Raw genomic sequence first — 12,462 nt, 5'->3', positions numbered from 1 at the left:
TCTGTGTTTGTCAATGAAAGCATTAAGATTTTGTCAGGGTCTATTATTGTTTATAGGTTTCCTCCCATCCTTTATTTTTGAAGGAAAACCAAGAAGAATTATTTTTCTTATATAATTTTCTGCCAAAATAAAAAAAATATCTAAACAAAAGGAATTCCTTTTCATGGTGAGGTTCTTGAAATGCTGCTCATTGCAAATGACATTGCACTAATTGCATTTTGCCCCAGAGCACTATAGAGTCTCTTCAGTGAAAAGATTGCTTTATCTATTTACAATGGAAAAATAAAGTGAATGGAAAACAAAATCATTACATAAATTATGACATGTAATTTTTAAAAGGTAGCCAGTTGCATTAGTAGTTAGCACAATGTTATGTAATGCTTGTATCATAGGCTTTCTGGAACAAAGGGTCCACGTACATTTTGGGATGATTCACACTTCTGGCTTGTTATTTCAATATCTGGCAGTCTTGGAAGGTTTGCCATCAGCTACCCTTGAAGTGAGTGAAGTTTATAAACTTTAAAGACCCATAGCCACATAATTGACAAAATGTTTTAATGAAGTTTTTAGGAAAATATATTTTTTATGAAGAGAACTTCTTGTCAGATTACACAGATTTATATTAATAAAAAGGGTTGAAGGACTCATCTTATAGACAAATGTAATATGTACTGATTCCCCTACTGGACTTACCTTACTTTTCTTTCTTTTGGACTTCTTTTTGCTCAGGTTTATTAAGTCTGAAGGCATAAAAAATAATTTTATTTACAAACAACTGTCTGCAGCAAGGACTCCTCTGACCCACTGGGAAATCATATCACTAATCTATACATTCTCTCTTATAGTCTTGCCCTGGATGATGCTTCAGAAAAGGCTAAGAGATGGGGCAGGGCATTGCTGCTCCCCATGATTCTTCATTCTCCACTTCCTATAACTCTACTTGGTTCCTAATAATAAATTCCTAGGGGATTGTCAGTCATCTCAGACCCTGCCAGCCATAGATCTGCTTCCTGTGGTTTAGCCTCCAGCACAGCTGTCCTCTGTAATTCTCCCTCCTGTAGTGAAAGTCTTGCTGATGGCCACAGTTCTGAAACTCCAGCAGATGGTATTTGTAGCCTTCACTCCCAGGATACCCCTGCCCCTTGAGCCTTTGCCTCTCATGGAATGACCACCCTCTAACCCGTGCTTGCTTGACTTTACAGCTTAAAAAACATATCACAGAACCAATTTCAGTGCCAGAGCGCCTTTATGTTTTTGTTTTTGCACACCATCTTTTTGTACAGCCCCTGCATTCACATTTAGGTTTTTCATGATGTTATTGAAATATTGTTTTCTTTTTAAATTAATTCTCTTAAATTAGTTTTAACCTCATGGAGGGACATGGTGCTTACTAGAGCCATTTGTCCAGGTTGCACCAGCATTCAGTGCGGTCTCATTTCTCTCTTTCATCTCAATTTTTCCTCCTACCTCAACTTTCTTGATAGCTGGGAGAGATTATTCACATTTCTCTGGGGCTGCTTCCTGAAAAATCTTTAGAGGAGAGGTTGGGCCTTTGGGGAATGCACTGTTATAAAGGAGAAGGAGATTTGTAATCCTTGTTACTTTTTTTTTTTTATCAAGGACAAGTTCTACAGATGGATAAATTGAGTTAGGCCCAGGATTGAGTAGTAGTAAGATATTGAGGTAGAAAATTACATAGAAGGACAGCTAGGTGGCACAGTGAATAGAGCACCAGCCCTGGAGTCAGGAGGACCTGAGTTCAAATCGGGCCTCAGACACTTAACACAAAAACTAGCCGTGTAACCCTAGGCAAGTTGCTTAACCGCAATTTCCCATCTAAAAAGAAAAAGAAAAGAAAATTACATAGAACCGTTAGTGATCCCAATCTATATGTCATTACCAAAGCCCATCTTAAACCCCAGTGTTCTCTCAGTGATATTATTATGACTGTAAATCACGGAACTCAATAAAGACAGAGAGATTAAAATTTCTTATAAATCAGTGGACAACGGAAGAAGATGTTCCAGGTCTTAGCAGGCTGTAGCCTTTAGATTGCCTGAAGTGTATTTACACAGACTGACACTTCCACTCACAATTTCTATTATAATTCCTTGCATGCAGCTATTATACTCACTAAGTAATATTTTTCATAACCTGTCTGGGACAAAGTAAAGTAGAAGGATTAGAAGATCTAGATTGTAATTAACTTTGTCACTGATTACTCATGTCACTTTTGGTATTCATTAGAAAATCAAGGTGAAAATCTCAAAGATGGATACAATTTTCCTAGGATAGTGGATGGACAAAGTGTCACTTGATTTGAATAACTTCTGCCCATCTCTTTTAGAATTAAACAGTGAAAGGAGGTGGGTGGGTGGGTGGGGTATAAAAAGACTCATTTATGGGAGTACATATAGGCACCCGTACTTGCTATCTGACAATTTTGTAAGCTCTTCTTCATGTTGTTATGCATTTTTGTGTCTTTTGTATGTTCTGTGATATTTTCTATTTTAATTTTTCAGTAGTTGGGTGAGTGTCTGCATTTGCTAGCCCATTACTGGTATTATGTTTTCTCTACACAACTTCACTTTTATATGGAAAATAATTCAGCCAAGACGAGGGATAATTTTAAAATTCAGCTCAGTCATTTCGACATTTGCAAAGGAAGTAATAAAATGGTAAAAGAGAAATGAGCTCTCCTTTGTCTGCAATATTAGAATGTAAGGCTTTAATGACCTCTGAGGTCTCTTTCTGTCTTTCAGATTCTGTGTTGCTATGATTCCAGTGTTTATTCAATTTTATTAAAAGAAACACTAACATTTATTAAGTGCCTGCTTTGTGTAAGGTATACTAAAATTAGGGAACACAAAGAGAGGTGAGATATAGACATGCTCTCAGAGAGCCTGCAGTCTAAGGAGGATGGGGTAGGAACGTGTGTCCAAATAATGGTAGTACAAGGTGAAACTATATTAAGTGCAAAATAGGGAATGTAGAATGTGAGTCCCTTGAGAGCAAGGACTGTTTTGTTTTTGTCTTTATATCTCCAGTATCTAGCACAGTGCACATGGGAGGTACTTAATGAATTTTATTAAGTCAAATTGAGAGATTTGAATAAAATGGTATGAGAAATTTGAGAAGAGAGATATTCTTGGTGACATCAGGGAGAACTGCATGGAGGAGGTGCCATGTAAACTAGGTTTTGAAGGAAGAGAAGGATTTCCCTAGGTGGAAATGGTAGAATGGATGAAGAAGTATTTTGTAGGGATGGAGGATAATATTGGTGAAGGTGAGAAGGAGGTGAAAGCAGATGAGAATAGGAATAGAGAATACCTTGATGTGATTGGAATACATAGAGTACATTATTAGACTGAAAATGTAAGTTGGAGCCAGATTGTAGAGGATTTTAAGTGCCAAGATTAATTTTTTATTATTGAGTAGAACATTCATGGGATCAGAATACTATGTTAATATTACTTAGAGTAAAATAGAGTGAAGAAGAAAGGGAAGAGACTAGAAATGTATAAACCAGTTAGAAGTCTGTGACATTAGTCTGGATAACAAGATTTAAGGACCTAAGCTAGGGTGGTTATGGTGAGACTGGAAAGGAGGACACAGATATAAAAGAAATTGTGAGGTGGTAAAATTAATAGAACTTGGCCACCTAGAATCATAGAACATTGGAGCTGAAAGAAGTCTGAGATAATTTAGTCCAACTCCTTTATTATATAGAGGAGATGAGAAAAGTGAGAGCCAGAGCACTGAATTGACTTGCCTAGGGTCATACAACTGGTCAGTGAAAGATTGGAGATGATTTCTGTATGGTGAGGGAAAGGGGAGAATCAAAGATGACTCTTGCTGTGAATCTATAGTGATATTCTCAGAAGTGTAGAAAGTGAGATGGAGGCGGGTCAGTTATTTTGTGGGAAGATAAGCTTATTCGTAAATATGTTGCTTGAGATTTTGATGAATGAGTTAATAAAAAAGCATTTATTAAACACTTATTACATGCCACATACTAGTACTGTGCTCATTATCGGGGATACAAATATAGGTAAGATCATGCCTGTCCTCGAGGGTCTTCTGTTCTGACAGGAAAGGCAGCATTAAGTGGTGAGCAGCCATGGAAAACTGAGAGGAGGGAAAAACTATAAAGAGTGCACAGGGGGCAGCTAGGTGGTGCAGGAGTAGAGCACTGGTCCTGGGGTCAGGAGGACCTGAGTTCAAATTCGGCCTCAGACACCTGACACACTTACTAGCAGTGTGACCTTGGGCAAATCACTTAACCACAATTGCCATGCCTTCTCCCCTCCAACCCCCCCCCCAAAAAAAAAAGAGTGTGTGGGAGGTAGTGTGACTTGGAGATGACTGGGAAGTGGTGGAGTGAGTCTGGGACAGGGTAAGATAAGGTGGAAGTTCAATCAAAGCCTGGGTTGAAAGGGTAGGAGTCTTAATTCTGGTTCTATTTTAAAAGTTTTTTTCCTTTCCCTTATTGGTCCCCTGCCCCTCCCTTCTTAGCTCAGTGTTCAAGACGTTTACTTAACTCAAGTTCAAGATGTTTGCATAGAAAGGTTGTTGTTGCTTTAGCTATTTGGGGCCATATAGTCCAACCCCCTTCATAATGCAGAGGAGGAAATTTCTGAGAAGTTCCAAGAATATGCAAAATTATAGAACCTTAACACTTGTAATCATATCTAACTTAGTAAAGTAGCCTAATAGTTGGGACTTTGCCTTACCAGACATATATTATACCCAGTGAACCCCTTTGAGATTCTTAGGATTACCATTACTCATGAAGATTCAGAATTAAGTTGGTTTTTTTTTTAGATTAATATGTTTTTTCTTTCTTTTTTGTTCAGCTGGAATGCTTGCTTATTCCTTCAAAAGGTTTTAAAGCAGAGACACAGGAGCAGAAAATTTCAGAATGCCATCTGAGAGGTGCCTCAGGTATAGTGCTGAATTTTCTTTGAGGGCATCATGCCCATTTAAAGTGAAGCTTTACTGAAACATAAACCAGCTTCACTAATTAGACCTTTTGTTAATATAGCACAAAGACTGAATGCTTTGGTCTTTTCTATGTTGCTTATAACCATCCCTTCTTTTCAAAGTATTTTTTAGACCATTCTTCTGTCATTTCCTTTCTTCTAAGAGTTTAACTCTGCCAGTATCAGGTGTGACATGAAAATAACGTGACTGATGTCTTAGTATATGCTTTGGGAATTCAAGATATCTGTAATTTAGGGATACGGGTAATCCCTCCACAAGCTCAGACAGTAGCTAGCCTTCCGTACCTTAATAGCTTGTCTTCTTGAGTTGTCTTGTCAGGCATCCTGTTGGGTGCTACATAATTAAAGGCAAAAACAGAACAATCTCTTCCCTCAAGAAATTTATGTTCTCTTGGCTTTGTCACTTGGTGGACAGCATTTCCAGCCTTAACTAAACCAACTCTTGGATGGCATTTGGCTACCAGGTCCATGCCAGAAGCCTTTCCAACTTGGGGTAGGGCCTAATAGAGCTTGAACTTTATTGACAAAAGTCTTTGATATCCCATTGTCACTTGAATACCAGGAGGAGGTACTGGAGAATTTTAGTGGAGGATTTTACCATGTGATAGAGGTTATAGAGTCAACTGGTTGTTTATTATTTCTCTGAAGCTCATTCAGAAGGCGCCACATTCTTAAAATACTGTTGTTCCAACATTTTAAAAATTGGATTTTTGGATCCTCTCAATAATTAAAAGCCATTGTATTTTAGGGATTTTATTTTTGGAAAAAGGCAAACATCATTCAGCAACAAGTCTGGTGATACATCAGTCAACAAGCAATTTATTAATTGGTTACTGTGTGCCAGCCCATGTGCTTTGTGCTGGGGCTATGAACATGAAAGTGAAAATACCTACCCTACAAATGAGATAACATATGTAAAGTACTTTTCAAACCTTAAAGCAGTATATAAAAGCTGTTGTTATTATTTTTACTATTATTCTATCAGGGCAAAATAACATATATGTGTGTTTCTGTGATACATATAATAAATATTGCATTTTGAGGTTTGCAAAACTTTGCAATTGGTATCTTTTGTTATCTTCACAATAAGCCTGGGAGGTGGTTACTGTTAGTATCCTCATTTTACAGATGAGAAAATTAAAATAAAGGTTAAATGATTTGCTTAGTATCACACAGCTAGTAAGTGCCTAAGGCTAGATTTGAACTCACATTTACCTCATTTCAAGTTCAGTGCTGTATCCATTGAGCCACCTAGCTGATATGTCTGTATTAGTAGACATGTCTCTAATCATCTGTATCCACACACATATGTGTTCGTATACACACACACAAAATATACACAAAATAAATGTGAGGTAATTCTGTGTGTATGTGTGTGTCTGTGTGTATGTGTAGGAGCTAGCCTTTGGGGGAATCAGAAATGGTTTTACACAGTAGGTAACATTTGGGTTAAGTTTTGAAGAAAATTAGGGATTCTGAGAGGTGTGAGAACAGAGGGAATGCATTGCAGGCATAGTGGACAGGCTGTTTAAAGGCACAGAGATGGCAGGAGGGCTGCACTATGTGAGGAGAAGGTTAGTTTGGCTAGATGGAAGGGGGTATGAAGGAGAGTGTAGCTGGAAAAGTAAGCTTAAGTCAGGCCATGAAGGGTTTGAAATGTCAGAGAGGAGTTTGTATTTGTTATTTCAGCTAATAGAGAATCACCGGAATTTATTGAGCAGGTGAGTAATTTAGTCAAGACTTGTAATTTAGGAATACCAATGTTAGCAGCTGTGTGGAGGATGGCCCAGGGAGGGGAAAGACTTGAGGCAGGGAGAGCAATTAGGAGGCTATTGGAATAGTACAAGGGAGAGGTAATGAGGGCCTGAACTCAGTGATGAGGTAGCCATGTAAATTGAGAGAAGGGACAGGTGTGAGGGATGTACAGCTCAGGAAGAATCAACAGGACTTTCAAATGTTTCATAAATGTCAGGTGGGGGGAAGTGGGAAGGCGAGGATAGTGCTGCAGTTGCAAACGTGGGTGATTAGAAGAGTGATGGTTCCTTTGACATAAATAAGAGGGATGTATTTGTGGAGAAAGATAATGAATTCTGTTATGGAATGTTGAGTTTGAGATGCCTGTGAGGCATTCATTTATGAATGTCCAGTAGGCAGTTAGTGATGCAGGATTTCAGGAGAGAAATATGGAGTGGATACATAGATCATTAAATCGACCAGCGTTTAAGTGCTGAGGATACAAAGAAAAGGGAAAGCATTGTCCTTGATCTCAAATGATTTGACATTCTAATGGAGGAGATAACATGTAAATATCTATGCACTTACAAGATGCAGAACAAATGGAAAATAATTTCAAAGAGAAGGCACTTGTAGCAGAAGAGACATATATAAGTATATATAAACATAAATTTATATATTTATTTAGATAGATAGATAGATAGATAGATAGATAGATAGATAGATAGATAGACAGACAGATAGGTAGATAGAGGTAGTTTGGGGGAGGGAGGCATTAGCAGTTGGAGAGAGACCAAGCAAAGAATCCATATAGAAGCTGCTCCTTGAACTGACTAGTAAAGGAATCCAAGATCTCTGAGAGGCAGACATTTTAGAAGGGACTGCATTCTAGCCTGGGGGAGTACAGCCAATGCAGAAGCATGGAAATGAGAGAGAGGGCATTGTGCATGAAGATGAGGATGAGGATGAGGAAGAAGGCCAGTTTGTCCAAACAGCGAATGGGAAATAATAGTAGAAGGGTAGATCTGAGGGTCATCTCCATAGAGATAATTGAACCCATGGACTGATGAAATCAGTAAGAGAGAGAATGTACGTGGAGCAGAGAAGAGGTCCCAGAAGAGAAAGTTTGGTGTATATGGATAATCAGAGGGTGGGATAAGCTGAGAATGACCAGTCAAGACTGGAAATAAGGAGGGAAATAACAAAGGGTTATACTTTATTGGGTCAAAAATGAGATATGACTGTGAAATAAAGAGATGGATTTCTTTTGTATTTCATCAACTGGTTTGCAAATTGATTCCTAAAATGTTTTTGAGAAATGAAGGGCAGCATCAGAATGTGTGTATGGTTTTTCTCTGAAGGATAGAACCCATTTGGATGTGTGATTTGTGATATGTTGCTTTTAAAAAAAATCAGTCCCCTTTAGGATCATACCTTATATTTCTGATTCTTTACTTTCAGACTTGATTCCATACTTTCTTAGATATGCACTAAACATATGTTGTATATTCTTCCTATTTGCTTTGTCCTATATTTTATTCTTTGTTGCCAGGTAGCATTTAACTTTGTAGGGTGTTTTGAGATGTAGTTTGTAAGAAATATTCTCTCAGAAAATAAAGTTGGGTTCTATTATAAGAGCTTTTTAACAACCTGCCAACTAAGATGAATAAATTTCTTTGAACATTCATGCATTTCATTTGTATGAAAACCTCTTGAGAAAAGTAGAGGAAGAAGAAGGGCCCTCTGGTTTATCATACCAGAAAACAGAATTGAGATAATCATGTATAATCTTATTACTATTAAATTCTTGAAAAGCTGGATGAAATTATTTGAAAAAATATCTGTATTGACACTATAAATATTCCCCTTTTTAAATGCAGAACATAGTGTTAAAGAAAAGTATAGATTTTTAATGGTACTTGGTCTTTTTGATATGCAAATGTCATCTAGCTATTGATCCTCTTATTTGAAAACTAGTTGCACAAAATGACTATTTCTGAATGTATGTTTTTGTATATTTAAATACTAAGTAAGCATGGGTATAGAAGTCGACATGAATTTTAAAATAAAATGCTGTTGAGTGTGCAGATATTTGAAAATGTGCAGCTGTTTAAGAAATTTACATCTTTAAAAAGTAGCTGAGCATGCACCAAATTCATTCTGTGAAAATGAATCTTTGAGTGCTATAGAAAACTCATAGGGAAACGTCTTCTTTATAAAAATTGTTAAAATGATTAATATCGAACTAGCAGAGGTTGCAGAATATGAATTTCTCCTGAACATTATTGTTGTTGTTATCATCATTAAGGGTGTATCTGTACCCTTCTCTGACCCATGTATTTTTGTGGCTAAACTTAGTTAATTCTGTACTTATCACATGTTGCTGAGAAGAGTCATGCTTTCACAAGGAGTTTGGGATCTTCCAGTGTTCCATTAACTTAGGGCAGTGAAGGTAGAGTGTTGTGGTATTTCTGGACAGACTGATGGTTCCAGATCTTCTGGGTAGAGCTTTTAAAATTGTAGTGGTGGGGAAAAGATAAAGGCAGTTTCTATTCTCATGAGACTCTTGAAGATCTAAAATAAACTGATTAGGAAAGGCTCACCCACCGCCAAAGGCAGGTCCCTTTCTGGACTGGACTTGCTTTTCTGTTTTAACATGGCAACCTTTCTTGACTGGTGGATCTCATGCTTGGAGGATGGAGGATGTATCCTTTGAGCTTTCCTCAGGAAATTGATATCTTACTTCTTTTTAGTCATAGAATCATCACTAGGGTGAGGTGATGGGGGCTATGCCCCTGGAATACCAAAATTAAGAAGGTATAAATTTTTAACATATGGACTCTGGAAGGATGGAAGGTAAAGAAGTAAAGTATTCCTCTAGCCACGCAACAAAATTTGTTTTGTTTTTTTGTATTATGTTAAAATAAGAATTTCATGCTTAATTTGAGTCCTCGTAATCTTTGCTTTGCCTCACCTGTGATTCTCTTGCTTTAACTGCCAAAATTACTAGTTATAGCTCTGACCAAACTCCATTACTTCAGCACAGTCTCTGGAGGATTCGTTTCTTTTCTTCTTCTGACTTCTCTTTCTTCACCCTCAAGTTTTAGAAAGAAAAAATGCTGAAATCCTGGAGAGGGACAGGGGAAGGAGGGGGAGAAAATGTAAAACTTATAGAAGTGAATGCTGAAAACTAACTAAACTCAATTGAGATAAAAAGAATGCCGAAAGAGTAAGTTTTAGGAAATTTAGTTAAGCATTTGTGATCTCCATTGCTAGAGAGGCCATACCAATGAGATCATGATCCATTAAAGCATCAGGAACAGATTGTGATTCTAAGGGATCTCTTCGCAATAAGCAAGAGTTTGGCTACCTAATTAGAAATGGTCTTACTTGTACTTTCTATTTACATATGGCTCAGTTTATTATTAATGACTGTTTACATCAAATGGAGCTTAATTTCTTTGTTAAATGTCCATGTATACATGTGGGCTATCCAAATGAAATTCTTTTGGAAATTTTCATCTGGATGCCATGGTGGAAAAATCACACTCAGAACACAATAATAATAATTTTTAGGCCTTTATTTCTTGCCAAGTGTCAGAAGATTTGTCTCTGTTTTTAATAGCTTTTAGCATATTGCTTCCAAAATATTTGTGATCTTATACCAAATGTCTTAAATAGTAACAGTGTTGTAATTTTTAAAAATGTGTATATTTAAAAATTGGTCATGTTAAATTTTGTAACAATAAATTTATTGCACCTCTGAGCCCTTTATTCTTTGCCAAATTTCCACTTACAGCTGCTTTTTCCTGGCAAGATTTAAACCCTGTCAATAGAAGTCTGTAATGCAAATACTGATTCAGCCTTAATAATAAGGATATAAATTGTGCTGCTATATTAAGGGAATGAGAAAGGAAACATTAGAAGGTAATTATTGTGATACATTCATTCTCTCTGCTACAAGTCAAATTTCAAAATACACTTAACATTTAAGATGACATAAAAGAAGACAAAAGAAATTTTGGAATTTCCAAATTTAAAAATTTTAAAGTTCAGTGATCAGAAAACCACCTTCCCCTCAGAATTCTTTAGTAAGGAGCTAAATAATTTTGTGGCATAAATTTTATTTTTTATTGTCTCATTATTATGTTTTCTATATATCAGGAAAATAATTGTGTAAAAATAGTCATTACAAATTGGATATACCACAAAAATAAAGATTGGTGAAAAGTTTATTTTTATTGAGCTTGGATGTTCCAAATCTTTATAACAAGACATTCATTTTGTGCATCTGTATGCATATATTTTATCAGAGAAAGGAGAATTACACTGTTGTATTCTTTGTGACACATATTTCTAAAAATGTCCAACTATTTTTATTTATCTTTTTAATGTATTTCATGAACATATTTTGTTCTTACATTACCTACATTTCCCATTAAATCTCACCTTCCCCTTCCAGAGTCCCCCTCCCCCAATTATGACAAAGAATAATATAGGAAAGAAAAATGCAGTCCAGCAAAATTAACCAACACATCAACCAAATTCAATATTAGATAACAGGAAATTATGTGTAGGAGAGAATAGCAAATGGCTGATGTGTTCAATATTCACTCCATCCTTTTTTGAGAGGATATTAAAGGGCTCTCATGAAGACTTAATTAGCAAATATAAAAAGCGTTGGATTTAGATTTGGAGTTAACAGATAGTGTTCAAATCCTGACTCTGCTACTGATTACCTTTGTGACCTTGGGCAAGCTACTAACCTTTCTTGGCTTCAGTTTCCTTACCTGAAAAATGAGTGGTTTGCACTAGATGATCCCTAACATCTCTTCTAGCTTTACAGACTGATTCTAAGACAAATTTTCTGCTGTGACTTTTTTATTAAATTTTTTTATGTTGAGGGCAAAGAGAAAAAATCAAGCAATGAGACTGGTATGGTACAGATAATAAACAAAAAAACCCAAAACATTTTTTACCTTCCAGGAAATTTCCTTGTTACTTCAGCAGATCCATGTTTTCACTGATATAGATGGAGAATGGTGCCCATCATTGATTGGTGCAGAATGCAGCCCATCCGTGCCTTCTCCTTCTATAGGATTCTTGTCCATATCCCATTGACTCTCTAAGGGTAGTTAACCAGTGAGCTCTTTTTGCCTTTCTGTGTATTCTTGGTGCTTAGTATAGTGCCAGGCAGATAGGACACACTTAATAAAAATGCTTGTTCATGACTTCCTTTCTCTGTATCTTTTTACTTTTTTGTAGTACTAAAGCAGCCAGTATTCAGGCTATCCACTTGATATTCCTCCCTTCTGCTATGTGATTAGTCCTTTGCCTTTTCCTATCATATATTTCCTCAGCGTTGTGCCTTATACCACTTTTTTAAAATGAGGCAGCCCTGGAAAATTGTTGTAATCTTTTTGTGGCTACTATACACCTCTTGATTTCCCTCTAGGCCCCTTACAACTTTGAATCTAGGAGTGTTTTTACTCCTTAAAAACATATGCCTTCTGATGAATGCTCTGGGTGCATATTCAGTCAGCTGTAACCATTTCAAAATGAACTGCCACATTTCAATTGAAAATAATCCTCCCACCTTCCCACGAGCACTTCCTTGATCTTCCCTTCTTGTCATTTTTTTCCCCTTGTCACTGTACTGACATTCCCATTCTTCCTGAGTCAAGAGGACCTAATAAGATTAATTGGCTGTCCACTTGCATTTCAC

At 36.7% G+C, this 12,462-nt stretch overlaps 1 protein-coding gene across 6 annotated transcripts in view; it reads left to right on the top strand.

Moving 5' to 3' along the window:
• The window catches only part of KLHL32 (kelch like family member 32), a 333,784-nt gene that overhangs the window by 110,882 nt on the left and 210,440 nt on the right, over positions 1–12,462 (top strand). For 3 of the 6 annotated variants that reach the window (XR_011166280.1, XM_069077191.1, XM_069077192.1), the window contains one exon: positions 4,857–4,944. The exons of the other annotated variants lie outside the window; for them this stretch is intronic. Coding sequence is in view for 2 of the 3 variants with exons in the window: in XM_069077191.1 (XP_068933292.1) it covers positions 4,922–4,944 (23 nt within the window). In the remaining variant the exon portion in view is untranslated. The remainder of the gene's footprint in view (positions 1–4,856; positions 4,945–12,462) is intronic. 6 annotated transcript variants of the gene reach the window in all.

This window comes from Petaurus breviceps, unplaced genomic scaffold (assembly GCF_028583685.1).
Source record: "Petaurus breviceps papuanus isolate PSGF00001 unplaced genomic scaffold, PetGlider_PUasm1.0 90977, whole genome shotgun sequence".
Taxonomy (NCBI): domain Eukaryota; kingdom Metazoa; phylum Chordata; class Mammalia; order Diprotodontia; family Petauridae; genus Petaurus; species Petaurus breviceps.
The sequence above is the reverse complement of the archived record's forward strand: the minus strand, read 5'-3'. Positions and strand labels throughout refer to the sequence as shown.